This window comes from Heloderma suspectum, chromosome 1 (genome assembly GCF_057233095.1).
Source record: "Heloderma suspectum isolate Gila_16-S chromosome 1, 16-S_ref, whole genome shotgun sequence".
In the NCBI taxonomy this organism is placed as follows: Eukaryota; Metazoa; Chordata; class Lepidosauria; order Squamata; family Helodermatidae; genus Heloderma; species Heloderma suspectum.
Window position 1 is genome coordinate 330,303,677 of NC_139458.1, and position 14,868 is coordinate 330,318,544.

General features: G+C 43.3%; 1 protein-coding gene across 10 annotated transcripts in view; it reads left to right on the forward strand.

The window, feature by feature from the left end:
* Window positions 1–14,606, forward strand: part of SMPDL3A (sphingomyelin phosphodiesterase acid like 3A) — a 45,308-nt gene extending 30,702 nt beyond the window's left edge. For 7 of the 10 annotated variants that reach the window (XM_084827446.1, XM_084827437.1, XM_084827439.1 and 4 more), the window contains one exon: window positions 1,228–2,584. In XM_084827446.1, coding sequence (XP_084683572.1) covers window positions 1,228–1,548 — 321 coding nt within the window. In that variant the 3' untranslated portion in view covers window positions 1,549–2,584. Of the gene's footprint in view, window positions 1–1,227; window positions 2,585–13,888 lie in introns of those variants that run through there. The other 3 variants (XM_084827441.1, XM_084827442.1, XM_084827443.1) reach the window with 1 other exon arrangement.
* The last annotated feature ends 262 nt before the right edge of the window (window positions 14,607–14,868 follow it).

Here is a 14,868-nt window from a genome sequence, read left to right on the forward strand (position 1 = left end):
AAGCAGGGAAGATTTAACTCCCGCTCATCCACTGCAGACACAGATGATAGACTAGGGCAGCCAAGGTGGTTTTAGTCCCAAACCCTGCTCTGAGCTTCAACTAATACAAGTCTAGAAAATCTGTACCATCGAAGAGTTAATGCTGGTCCACTACCACTGCTTGATCATCTTGCCCAGAAAGGCAAATTTGCTACTGTTCTACAGTTATTAAAATAACCTCGTTCTAATGGGGAAAAATCAGGAGAGATCACAGCATCTCTTAATCTAACTAGCACCGTCTTGTCATACTAGAAGCCTACAGACACCCAAGTGGATAACTGTTTCAAATCTGCATATGTGATATCCAATCTACCACATCTCCTCTGTCCACACTTCTTAGTCTTGCTGCCCCCCTAGAATTTTCAGCTCACAATGCTACAAGAACAGAAGTAGAAACTGGTGGAATTCCTCTTTTGTGCAAGTCTCAACATTACAGTAGCCTTGTCCAAGTCAAGATTATATTCACAGCAACTCTGTCTCTTTCACTAACTGGCTGGCCTTCCCCAGCCCTTCAGACTTCCCTTACCTGTGATGGCACTTCCTGTACCTAGGCCTGTCCTTATTTCTTAGCCCTACTTTCTTCAAATGCTGCCTCCACCATCCATGGTTCCTTGAATATGTTCAGGGCTATGTGTACTCCATGCGAAAGAATGTGAAATTCTGTGCGCATGAAGTCCATGTCCTGCACCAAGAAATGCTGAATCCTGTGACCTATACAAATCATGCAAATGGATCAAATTTCCATCAATTTCTCTTACTTTCCACAATTTATTCTGCAATATGTGGGGCACTGAAACCACACCCACTAGAAATCTGTTTGAAAGATGTTTTTCTTTTTTTAAGTTGAAGGTTTGATTCTCAGGCAACTATTCTGTGCCCAGTTCCACATTCGCAGCAACAAACAGCTCTGGGTATATTGGTGTGAATTGTCACTGGCAGAGATACATTATTTGTCTTCATGAAGACAATCTCCATGAGTGTAATTTCTGTCTCGTTCTTCCCATCCTTTCTTTTCCCTCGGTATTAGTGTATGACAAAACTGAGCTGGTTTATGAGACCCATGTCTTGTGGCGGGGCGTGACCCTTCTCTTCAGTTGTGAATAATAGGCAGTGACAGCTTCTTAATCAATACATCACTCTAGAAACTTAATGAAACAGGGGACACACTTTGTTTCTTTTTAATTCTAGGATCTTTGGCAGTTTTACTTGAACCTCACAGAAGCCAACATGAAAAACAAATCTGTCTGGAAACTTGAATATGTTATGACCAAAGCTTATGGGATTGAGGACTTAACGCCAGAGAGCTTATATGAAATGGTAAAGCAATTCAGCGTACCACACAGCAAATTGTTCCAAAAATATTACAGCTACTACTTTGTGAGTTATGATGATACAAGCTTGCACTGTGAAGAGTACTGTAGGATCAGCCAAGTCTGTGCAATCCAATATTTAGACCTCTCCTTCTATACAGATTGTATCAGACACAAAGGCAAATTACAACATGGGTAAAAGTAATGTTCACTCTAAAGACTGTATCCGCTAAGGCCCTGTCCAGGCATAACCATTTTGGCTGAATAAACCATTAAGCTAAGAACAAGTGGTATGATCACCTGCTTCCCCTCACTCCTCTTCTCCCCTCTTGTGCCAGCTTCAGTGCTTCCATTATGGTTTGTTCCATTGCATTCAGATTGATTCTGATGGTATAATATTTTTGTTAGTAGTCAAGATTAAACCACAGTTTCCCATTTGGATGTTACAGGAAACGATAGTTTAAACAAAGCATGTTAGAAGCACTGATGCCAGTGTTTGAGAGGAAGGAGAGCACACAGCACGTGGGCACAATGTTCGTACTTGATGTAATCATAGAATAGTACGCTTGGAAGGGGCCTACAGGACCATTGAGTCCAACCCCCTGCTCAATGCAGGAATCCAAGTCAAAGCATCCCTGACAAGTGGCTGTCCAGCTTCATCTTGAATGCCTCCAGTGTGGGAGAGCCCACTACCTCCCTAGGTAATAAACCATAGGTTATTAATCTGAGAGCATTACATCTAAACTGGGCCTAAATCTAACAAAGAATAGTTTATTCATTCCATATGCTGTGGTATAAAATTTGAGGGCCAAAAAATAATCAAATGAAATGTTGTGAAGTGTGAAACTTTATTTCTGACAGACCTGTGAACTCCTAGAGACCCTGGGATTTAGCTGCAGCTCACATGTCTGTCAAGGAATGTTTCTTGTGTGTATTATTAATTTAAACATGCTTTTTGTAGATTATAGAATAGTAGGGTTGGAAGGGGCCTACAAGACCAGTGAGTCCAACCCCCTGCTCAGTGCAAGGGTGCAACTCACAAGACTTGTATTCACCTGTAAAATTGACAGCTTTGGCCCTAAACTGTCAAGAATGGTAAACTATCTGTTTATATGAAATTATTGCTTTGTTCCTTTTCTAAGCCTTTAAAGACTTGTGATTTTGTTCAAGGACACTGAAAGTACATGAGGCCACAAAACAATTGGTGTTTTTCTAATAAAACTGTGTCAATAAGATTTTAGTGTCAGACTTTTACATTTCTTTTTATATGTGATGTTTAATATTTTCTTTTGTATGAAGTTTTTATGTTATGCTTTTCTTCTTCCCTGTTGCTGATTATATGGAAGTCCTTGTCAATCCATAGCTTTACAGGCTTGGATCCTAAGTTACTCCTGCATGGGAGCCCTGTTAAAGCCCTGTTCTGTGAAAGCAAATTCTGTTCCATTGGTGGAAGGAAAATTAGGATTTAAGCTATAGTGTTTCGAAAGACTTGCTTTTATGAAGAAATTAGTTGTGGGTTCCCTTCGCCCTTGGGTATATCAGACAGCTTGATCCAAAACATATTATGTTTGCAGCCATTTACTATAAACTGAATGTTAGTGCACTGTCTCGAGAACATGCACCATCTTTTCTGATAGTGTTAAAATAGAACTTCTTCATGCCAAATACATCTGCCTTCATTTGCAGATTTTACAGCTGCTGATGGGACTCTTATTTCATAATCTGATGGCTACTTTAGAGTAAATCATTGAGTGTTTATAAATGCAGGCTGATATAGATTAGAAGGAAAATACCCAATGGAGCATTTGAATGAAGGGTAGAGAATGAAATAAAGCAAGAGTGGGCAACGTATTGCCCCCAGTGCCACATCGCCGAATTTGCCCCTGAAATTTGGCAGCATGTCGTGGGAAAAATTGCTGATTTTCCTTTAAAACAAGGCACATGTTGAGTGTGTGCCTTGTTTTAAAGGAAAATTATACTCCCAGAAGCGACGAGGCAGCAAAAGTAATTTCACTTATGCAGAGGGTTTTGGAAATTTTTCTCAGTTAACATCAGAGAAAAGATAAGAGTTTAAAATCATAAACTCTTATTCTGTGTTTGGCCCTATAGCAATAGTTTTCAAACTTGTTCCTATCAGAGAAGCCTTTCCACACCATCTAATCTGTCAAGGAAGCCCTGTGTTTCTGTCATACTATCCATGCGCGTTGCAGAGCCTTCTGGGATGTGTTTTGGGGGTGCAGTCATATAATCAAAGAACTGGAGCAGGTCTTGTAGGCCATCTAATCCAACACCCCCTGAACAATGCAGGAAATAGGGAGGGGGAGAATTTCTCCCCAAAACTTCGGGGGGCCGAGTGCCAACGTGTTCAGCCCCCCGAAGTAGTTTCAGGGAGAAATTCTCCGCACCCCCCCCCGGGACGGGACTTACCTTTCCCGAATGTCCCTCCCGGCGGCGGGTCCTGGCGGCGGTTCGTCAGGTCTTTGACAGGGGCAGAGGCGGCAGCCGGTCTTTCGACTGGCTGCCACCGCCGCCATTCCAATAAAAGTAAAAAAAAAAAACAACGCCCCCGTGATAGGCTACGTGACGATTAACGTAGCCTATCACGGCTAGATTTGCAAAGTCAGCCGTGATAGGCTACGTCAATCGTCACGTAGCCTATCACGGGTGACTTAAAAAAAAAAACACGTACGCAAATGGCGGCCCCCATAGGGAGCCGCCATTCACGTTCCTTATGTGGTCGCTGTAGTCTACGTAAAGATTACGTAGACTACGGCAAAAATAAGGGCAACGCTATTTGCGTTGCCCTTATTTTCGCCGTAGTCTACGTAAAGATTTACGTAGACTACAGCGACCACATAAGGAACGCGAATGGCGGCTCCCTATGGGGGCCGCCATTAGCCGTACGCACTTTTTTTTTTTAAAGTCACCTGTGATAGGCTATGTGACGATTAACGTAGCCTATCATGGCTGACTTTGCAGATCTAGCCGTGATAGGCTACGTTAATCGTCACGTAGCCTATCACGGGGGCGTTTTTTTTTAAACTTTTTATTTCGCGGCCGGGCGAGGCGCCTCCTTCCCGGCCTGAATTTCAGCCGGGCGAGGCGGGAAGCCTCCCCCCCCCCGGCCTGAATTTCGGCTGGGTGAGGCGGGAAGCCTCCCCCCCCCCCGGCCTGAACTTCGGGGGGAGCAGCGACGCGCCTCCCCCCCACCGCGAAGCAAGCTGCGAGACCAGGTAAGTGGCTTTCGTGCACTCCTAGCAGGAAATCCAGAGGCAGAGCAACCCCAACAAATGGCTTGTTTGTCTCTGCTTGAAGACCTTCAGTGAGGGAGAGCCCACCATCACTTCGTGTGATTGGTTCCCTTGTTGGACTGAGCTTACCATCAAGACGTTTCACCTACTGTTCAACTAAAATCTACCTCCAGTAACTGAAGCCCATTAAATCTAGTCCTGCCCTCTGAGGTAGAGGATAACCAGTCTTTTTCCACTTCTGTGTGATAGCTTGTCAGATATTTGAAGAGTGCTGTCATGTCCATCTTGCAATCTTGACCAGTCACACTACTTATGGGAAGTTGCACACAGTTCTCCTTTTGAGAGAAGTCAGACACAAAATAGGAGTTAAGCAGTTCTGCCATCTTTGTCACCCGTTAACATTTCACCTAGGGCTGTGCACAGACCCCCTGCTTCACTTCGGATGCCGATTAGGACCTTCTGAAGTGGCCCCACATTGCTTCGGACCAATTCAGACCCCTTCCACTTCGACTCAAATCTGAAGCAAGATTTGGACATCCGAATCACTCATTTTTGATGTTTTCTCTTTGACTTGCATGGGAAAACACAAACAGCCATAACCTTTTCAGTTTTCATGATACATACATGAAATCTGGGGAACTCTCAGCCCCCATGGAGGGGTGTCCATCTGCCAAATTTCATACTATTTGGCCCAGTAGTTTTTGTGCTAGGTGCAGGTGAAATGTGATTTTTTTTCAACAAAAACTCTCCAAGCAAAGAGCTATAACTTTTTACTGTCTGACAGAAGTGCATAACATTTTGGGAACTCTCAGCCCTGCCCCCCCCCCGGGGGGGGGGATCCCACCTGCCAAATTTCAGACAGTTTGTTTTTTGTGCTAGGTGCAGGTAAAATGTGCTGTTCTCAGAAACTCAGACCAAACTCAGAAGGGATAATAATCAGAGAAGTTAGGTCTGGAAGCGGAGGAGGTCACTATCCCTAATTGCTGTAGGTTTCTTTGAAGTGCAAACAGCCCCTTTCCCCTAGTACTTTCCTATTCAGAATCACAGTCATGACCTCAGGCTATCAGCTGTCTTGTCTGACAGAGGCAGCAAGACACAGCAAGCAACCCTGCCAGGAGGGCACATAGAGTCGAACTGTGGAAAACTCCACCTTGTGGACCCATACTTCCCCCACCCCATCTCCTCCATGGTGGCCTGCCTAGGCATCTTGGGGATGAGAGACAGACAGCTTGCAGGGGTTCCAGCACTACCAGCCTTCTGATTTCCCCTGCTTCCTGCCTGCTGGGATGCACTATCTGGACTGGGGAAGAGCCAGCTTGCCTACCACTGCTGCTACTCCCAGTGGCAGCTCGCCCAACTCTGCCCCTGCCAACAACACCCCGAACAAGGCTCATATTGGGCTTGCTTTGCCACACAGCATAGAATTATAGTATTATATAATTTAAATAATAGCTGTTGATTTGTGCAGTGCTTTGCCTGCTGTTTTTGGAAACGTGGACTGTGTAGTGCTTTAACACACACTGTTAGCTTGTCCACACAACACAAGCACATACACAACAGCAAAAGAAAACACTAAACTACAAGCAAAATAGGGAGTAACTATAATCCTAACAGAAGATTAAAAAAAAAATTTTAATGTTATTTTTTAGGGAAAAGAGATAAAAAATGGGAAGAGAAGGAATACAGGACTTGAGAACAGGGGAGGGGAGGCAAGAATAAGGGCAAGAAAAGTATTAGAGAGAGAATCAAAGGAAGGGCAAACTAATTGTTGAGAGAATTGAAAGGGGGGAGCTAAGCAACTAAAGTGAAATTTTCTGCTTTTTAAAATGAACAAACAAGAATGAAAGATAAAACCTATTACAGAAGAGTGGGGTGGGGGGAGAGACCCAGGGAGGAAACTCAAAAGTAAGTACTAAATGTTTGGTTTTTAAAGAAACAGAATAGTTCAATTGAGATAAACACACACACACTTCGAGCCAAATAACTTCACACAGAGCCCTCTAACCCCACCAGAATGATCTCTCTTGCAATGAGCAAATGCAGCCATACAGATTGAAAGGGGGGTGGCAAGGGAAGCTAAGCAACTAAAGTCAAATTTTCTGGCTTTTAAAATGAACAAACAAGAAGAATGAAAGGTTAAAAAAAACTATTACAGAAAGGTGGGGGTGGGTGAAACAAAGAACAGGGAGGAAACTCAAACTCAGGACTAAATGTTTGTTTTTTTAAATAAAGAACCTACAAAAGAAAGAGAATAATTGAATTCAGATTGGGAATAAAGAGAGACACACGAAGCTGCACACACAGGATCTCTCTCTAGTCTCCCTCTTAACAACAAAACCACCACCTAACCAGCGTGTGCCCTCTCACACACTGAAATAAAAGCAAGTAAGCAGGCTGATCTCTCCATCCCTTCCCTCCTCCACCACTGTCACTGACGAGACTGCTGGGTGATGCTCAGCCGTAATTTGGCAACTAGAGTTGCCATTCGCCAAAGCTCCCTCCCTCCTCCTCCTCTCCCCTTCCCCCCTCCTCCTCCCTGATCTCTTACAAGTTGATACATTTTGCCCTAGGCTGTCTGGGCTGCTCAGAAGGCATCAGAAGAGCTCCAAATCACCGAGGCAGACCGAGGTGCCTCGTAGAGGAGCCACTTCGTTTCGAGGCACTTTAGTGCAGTTCTGATCCGCCTCGTATCACACCAAGGCACTGCCAAATCAACTTGCATCACCTCGTTATTTGGGCTTCAGACTGAAGTGGTGCACAGGCCTAATTTCACGAACAACAGCCAGTCTACTATACCATGTGGCCCTCCCATCATCCCTCACTGATGAGAGTTAGTTTATTTATTTTATTTATTTAAAACATTTCTTGGCCACCTTTCAGGGCAGAAGCCCTCCCAAGGCAGCTTCTAGCAATAATGCATAAAAACAGTTAAAACAGTAAAAGTGATAAAAACAACAATAAAAGCCAACAATAAAACCAGCAGCCATGACAGTCACTGCAGCAATATCAGTCATATCAAGAGAAGGCCACGGTAAAGTAATATGTTTTCAAGGCCTGAAAAGCCTGCAATGACACAGCATGGCGGACCTCCGTTGGCAACTTGTTCCAAAGGTGTGGGGCCACTGCAGAGTGTTGCAGTCCACCAAAATCTTGAGCAGCTTTCCCCAACCTGGTGCCTGCCAGATATGTTGGACTACAATTCCCAGTATCCCCCAGCCAGCATGGGAGTTGCAGTCCAACACATCTTGTGGGCACCAGGCTGGGGAAGGCTGCTCTGGAGGGCCACATGTTCTCCACCCCTGGTGTAGACAGTAATGAGTTAGGTGGGCTAATGGTCTGACCCCATATAAAGCAGCTTCATGCGTACTTATAGTCATGGGCATCGTTAGAGCAGGCCTACCTGGGCATGGACCCCTGAACATTTGAGCGGATCTTTTGAGCTGTCCTAACTGCCATTTTTTAACATTTTCCCATTGACTTGCATTGGAAAACAGAAACAGACATAACTTTTTTAGTTTGTATGATAAATACATGAAATTTGGTGACCTGGTAGCCCCCATGGAGCTGACATCTCTGGTGTCGTGTTTTTTCATTTTTGTCTTTGTCTTTGTTTTTGTTTTTTTGAGGTACAAAAAACCTCTCTCCCCTGCCTGCCCAATTTCAGGCAGTTAGGTCCAGTGGCTTTTGTGCTAGTCACAGATAATATCTGCTGTTTTCAAGAAAATATGTCAAAGCAGAGAGCTATATATTTTTTGTGCTTCCATAAGTGCGTAGAGTTTGGGGACCTGGCAACCCCTTTAGAGCTGACTGAATCTGCCAAGTATCAGACAGTTAGGCCTAGTGGCTTTTGTGCTAGCCACAGGTAAAATTTCCTATTTTCAAGAAAATCTGTCACAGCAAAGAGCTATTTGTGTGTGCGTGTGTGTGTGTGTGTGTGTTTCCACATATGCGCATGGCATTTGGGAACCTGGCAGCCTCTATGGAGCTTACTGAGCCTGCCAAAGTTCAGACAGTTAGGTTCAGTGACTTTTGAGCTAGCCATGTGTAAAGTTTCCTTTTTTTAAGGACTAAAACAGTAAAAACTGTCAAGCCACACAGAAGATTAGAGATCCTAATCAGAAGGTGTTTAACGTGACCATTAGGAGGTCACTATCCCTAATCTCTGGTGTAGGTTTTTTTGAGGTGCAAAAAACCTCTCTCTCCCTACTCTTCTGCTCTTACATGCCCACTGTTGTGAGCTTGCCTGCAATGAAATTTTGAAGAGGGAGAAGGAAGGGAAGAAAGAGCTCCATGTGAAATACTGGTATTTCACACGGCATCTGATTTTACTGCCCCAAACTGGAATCTTTGGCTTCTGCAGAAGTTTAGTAGCTTCAGTACCATAGAGCACAGGATCCAATCAGCCTCCACAAACTTCTTTCTCCCCCTCCACTTTAATTTTTCCTAAATAGCTGTAGGACTCGAATTATTCCAAAAGGAGGGCGTGGACTATGTGGCGTCATGATCGAGGAACTGCTGAAGGTTTTAAATAAGTTCTACAGTTTTAAAAAAGCTAAAAAAAGCCCTCAGCCACCTCACCTCATAAAGTCAATTTAAGTACGTGCAATCCTTACAAACCCTCCACAGCCTCCTAAATTCCTCTGAAGTACCACCTCTCTGAAAGGAGCCACTTGGCTTAGGGAATTCTCTCTACCCACCCACCCCCTGCATTTCCAATCACCATTCTTCTTTTCTTCTTCCCTCCCCTATCCTGTTTTTTTCATACTCTTCTTTATTCCACCCAGAGCATATCTTGGGGAGTTCTTAAAGAGAATTCTCTTCAGTGTGCAGAAGAAGTTCTAAACTGTATTTAACTTTATACAAACCAACAAGAGGATTTGTTTTTCACCTTTGTTGTTTTTCACCTCACTAAAGTCTTTGAGAAAAGTGGGTTCACATGGTTGCAAAGAAACAAATCTGGGGCTGTTTTGTTTGTCAGTTGCCATTATCCAGCAATGGGAAGGGCTGTAGCTCAGTGGCAGAGCACATGCTTTTCATGCAAAAGGTCCCAGGTTCAATCCCCAGCATCTCCAGGTAGGGTTAGGGAAGAATCCTGCCTGAAACCCTGGAGAGCCGCTGCTGCCGGTCAGTGTCGACAATACTGGGCTAGATGGACCCAGGGTCTGATTCAGTATAGGGCAGCTTCCTATGTGCCTATGAACAGAAAGCTTTAATAAAAATAGGAGTTTGGGGTTTGTTTTTTAAGTGGAGTGGAGATAAATGCTGCTCATTTATACAATCCTATGTATGCCTACTAAGAAGCCCCATTATGTTTAATGAGGCTTACCCTCAGGAAAGTGTGCATAGGATTCCAGCACAAGTTACTTTTGCAGGGAGGTTTGCACCTTGATGTTCTGCATGTTTACTCAGAAATACGTCCTGAGTTGTGGGCATGGTGCTGCAGGCTTAATACAGTGACTACCCGTTCAGCTCAGTCCTATGCATGTTTTGTCATTTGTGTGTTGTTGTTTTTTAATTTTGCATGGACTGTAGCTTCAGTGGTGAGGGAAAGGCATTTAGTACACGGTCAGAGTTTCTCCATAACTTAACCCTAGTTTTGAAAACAGACTCATTGGCTGAATCCTGGTGAAGTCTTGGCACAAATGAAGTTACGGGGAGGAAGTTTCAATGAGATCTTGTGCATAACAAGGAGGACATAGAGGAGAGTTGCACAAAACAAGACATCTGTTTTTATGAAGAGTTGCTGAGGATGGTAGGATGAGGAGGAATGGTTGCATGGAGGGGACTAGAATTGGTAGGGGGAGCATATAAGTGCTTGGAGGTAGAAGAAAAGCATTCTGCATATGCTCAGAGGCACTCTATGTTTAAGAACATAAGCAGAGCCATGCTGCATCAGACCAAGGTCCATCTAGTCCAGCACTCTGTTCACACAGTGGCCAACCAGATGCCCATGGGAAACCCGCAAGCAGGACATGAGTGCAATAGCACCTTCCCACCCATGTTTCCCTGCTGCTAACATTGGTGAAATGTAAATAAATTCTAGTCATTCTAAGTTTGCATGCATGTATATCCTTCAAAAACTTTGCAGGTTTCTTGCATGGGGGGCACTTCTAATGACCTGTGCATTTTCATACAGATTTACCTAAAAACTATTGGGGAAGGAGTGAAGGGAAGGGAAAGAAAATCCCTCCCTCCCCCAAACTGGAGAACTCCCCTTCTACATGAACTGCTGCACCTATCCTTCTGAAACTTTGCTGGTTTCTTACTTAGGGACAACTCTAGGCTGTCTGTAATTTTCAGAACAATGGTCCACAAGGAAAATAGGGAGATAAGCATGTCCCCTTTTGGAGACCTCAAAATGTCAAGGCCACCCTTGCACAAAACACCTTGTGGCTATCATTCTGAAATTTGGCAGACATGATCTCCTCAGATGGGGCAATGAATCCTGAATTTTTTATCTAATGCTTTAAAGTAATAAATTTTTATTGGCAGTTCCCTTTAAAAGAAAATCAAAATATAAACCCTGCACCTATTTTTCTGACATTGGGCAGGTGTAATCCCCTTCTAGGGGGCTGCTATGCCTGAAATTATCATCCAGTTCTGACCAAGAGAAAAAAGTTACCGTTTTTTTCTAATTTCCCATGGTAGTCAAGAGGAAGCATAAAGTCTCATTTTTCCAAACACTGATTCAGGTTTGGTGCTGAGCTGAAGTAGTCCGACTACAAATTGACCCAAGTAGAAGTGGGATGTTTTCCAAAACGCTGAATTGGGGTGTGAGTTGAAGTGGGATGGGGAGTCAGTGCACACTTATGGATGGATGGATGTAATCTATACACACACACAAGCACACACGCACCCCCCCCCCCCACACACACACACATATATTCGAGGTGCGCTTAGACTTGGATATATATATATGCATGCAAATTTGTGTTATGGGCCTGTGCCCCGGATCTTTTAAGAACCTAGCAACGGCCCTGCCTATAGCTACTTGGGAACACATGCTTGTAAGCTGTTGCTATATAGCAAGGCAAAAGGAGTCACTAGTGCTGGATTAGTGAAGTCCCAGGTGAATAGTAATTAACACTGAGAAAATTTGGATGCTACAAAGCTAGGGTAATTACACCACTTACATAGTTGTAGTATGGACACAGAGTTAATTTGCCACCAGGAATTTGTAGGAACTCTGCTCTCAGTTAATCCTTCAAATGGCTATGCAAGAATACAGTGAATTAGAGCATGCTTTAAGCAGCCTGTTGTATTCATTCTATGCCATTAAGATTCAAATCACTTCTACAGCAGAATGCTCTCATTCACTGGAAACAGATGCAGAATTCCTATGTGGCTGCACTTTATAGTATCTAAATTTTTGCTCAAACATAAATAAAGCCAATGCAGTTCTTGGGCAATGATCTAGAAAGCAAAGAGAGAAAATTGACAGAACCCTTTTAGCTACCTAGACTATTACTACACTCAAGACAATGGAACGTGCTTCTAAGAATCAGAAACGGTTGTGTAAGAGCTACTTTACTACATACAAATGTTTAGGTACAGTTTTCAACTAAAAACTAAACGTATGCAGGATCACACTGGCAGAAATCAATGTGATTGATAGATCATTCTATTACTGAACAAAAACTACTTAGGATTGTCACTAGATAGTTGCTATGGTTTCTGGAGGTCTCTTGGGAGCAATTTGCTGGCTTAGCGGGGAGGAAAAGTCACGCAATAGGACAGAAGAATGCTCCATCCAATGTTCACAGTTGTTCCAAACCTGTTCCTGTCTGTATGCCCTTGAAGATGTGTTTTAAGGATTAAAAAAAAAAAAAAGACAAGAAAACTTAAACAACTAATATACAAATATACCATGTAACAAGCAACATGTTTTTCTTAAAAAGCAAAAATCAAGACATAGAGACATACACATACTGAAGAAGTATATAACTTCTTCATCATAAAACCCTTTGCCAATCTACCTGAAATCTCCCAGAGATCTACCAGTAGTTATCAATCAAACTTTTGCTCAGTGTTGTTGCCTTGTGAAAGCGAAGTGGATATGGAACCGATCCGTGCTTGGATCAGAGACTTCATAACTTCTTCATATCAGGTGCACACACATATCCACACAAAACAACATGATCCCATAGAACAATCTTAGAGCAATGTTACAAGAAAGCAAGGGAAATGTATGTCTGTATTTATCATACTCATATCCCGACTCACAGAGACTTTACATGGGTCTCCGATCCAAGCACTGATGGGTTCCATATCCACTTTGCTTTCACAAGGCAACAACACTGAGCAAAAGCTTGATTGGCAACTACTGGTAGATCTCTGGGAGATTTCAGGTAGATTGGCAAAGGGTTTTGACTCCCAATTTTTTTTAAAAATGGCTAAAACAAAAAGGCTGCTCCCCCTCATCCCCAAAGGCTGCGGAAATAGACTAAATCCAAGAGTGCTTTTTATGTGTGAAGGGACTGTAAGCTCAGTTCTGGTACTGAAACAAATTCCTGGTCTGAGCTTGTGCATGGAGGCAACTTGTTTCTTAATTCTGAATATATGTAGCCATCCCTAGTTTGCACCTGATTCCAGTTAGCGGAGCTTGGGGTTCTAGTAAAAAATAAAGTAGTCCCACAAGTCTGCCCACTGCTGCCCCAGATCCTCCACTAGGCCACAGTTATGTGGGTGATTTCTATGCTTGTACTGTAATTAATATGCGGAGGGATTCCAAAGCTATTTGGGGTTTGTGGACCTCTCACATCAGACATTACAGAGTAGTAGAGAATGAAAAAACATGGATCCTGGTGCTTTCTCTTTTTTCCTGACACAGAAGATTTGGGAGGGGGCAGTACAGCTGATTTAAATGTATGAAACAAGAAGCATCTCTATCTATAAAAAGAAAACATGTTTTATTCTTCAGGACAGCTATATCAGATGGAGCCATGGTTCATTAGGTCATATAGTGTACAATATTCCCTTTAAAATATATTTTGGCACATCATTTCTAGGCTTTTTCCCACCCTGGCAGAAATCACTCCCCAAACAATACAACTCTTTGTTAGGAAGGAGCTTAGTAACAATTGGATTGTGTAGAATAGCCTTTCAGGCTGCTTTTTATTGAATCCTCATCCATCCATTCTCACCCTGCTTGGCACTAGCTTTAATGAGCCTGCCTGAACTATAGTAACCCCTCTGGCAATTTGTAAGGAAGAGAAATTAGATGGATCACTCTCTTCTATGTGTTGGTGATGAGGTAATCAGCTTTCATTACAGGATTTTCTTTTATAGGTGGCAAATCTCAGCAGGAAGATCCAGCACCCTCTGTGGGCGTAAGGAGCACTTCACCATTACAGAGGGCCAAGTTCAGGATCGTGTGTGGCTGCAGTTCTTTTTTTTCCCACAGCTAAATTTCACCTTGACATACACACTTTTCTACATACGACCTCCCTTTCATGCCCTCTCCCAAATGGTGCCATAGCAGAATGATTGATTGTCCTTTTCAAAATACTCTCCAGCCAGCTCAGAATGAAAGAACATGGCCGGCAACTGAGACAAAGCAAGTGAGAATGGGAGAGTCCCAAAAGCAATGTTAAAAATTATGGAGATTTCCTGAAAGGCAGCATTCTGGCTTTAACCATGCCCTCTGTTGTAACCTGCGGGCACAAAACCTCTATTTTCTCTGGTGGGAGCATATGGCATGTACAACTGTTTTATATCAGGTGCACCACCTTTTTGACCTCGAGGACCACATATGATGCTGAGTTGGAGGTTGGGGGCCGCACATGTGGACATGGATACACACACAGATGTGCACATACATGCATGCAGCCTGCAATCCTCTTTCCTTGCTGGGAGAGAATGGTAAACTGTCTCTCTACTCCGGCCCCTAGAAATCACTTTCCTCACTGTTAGGTCACCTGGTCACAGTCTTCCATGCTATGGTAAGATGTACTGTATTTGTAATTAAACTATAATAATTATGTTTAAATTTGCATCTATACATATGGAAATCAGTGTCCTCCTTTTTGGTGATTTATGTCCTCTTTTTTGGCAATTCAGAAGTGGGCATCCTACTTGTGAAAGAGCTTGAGGTCGCCTCCTCCACATGCATGAGAATTGCTATAGAACCACCCCAGCATCACAGCACTGTGCAAACTCTTGTGCAAAACTCTTGCACAAGCATTTGTGGAGCAGCACTGCCAGTTGTGTTCCTTGTGTTTACCGCTCTTTGATCCAACTCATAAGGCAGCATCCGATACTGTCAGTGC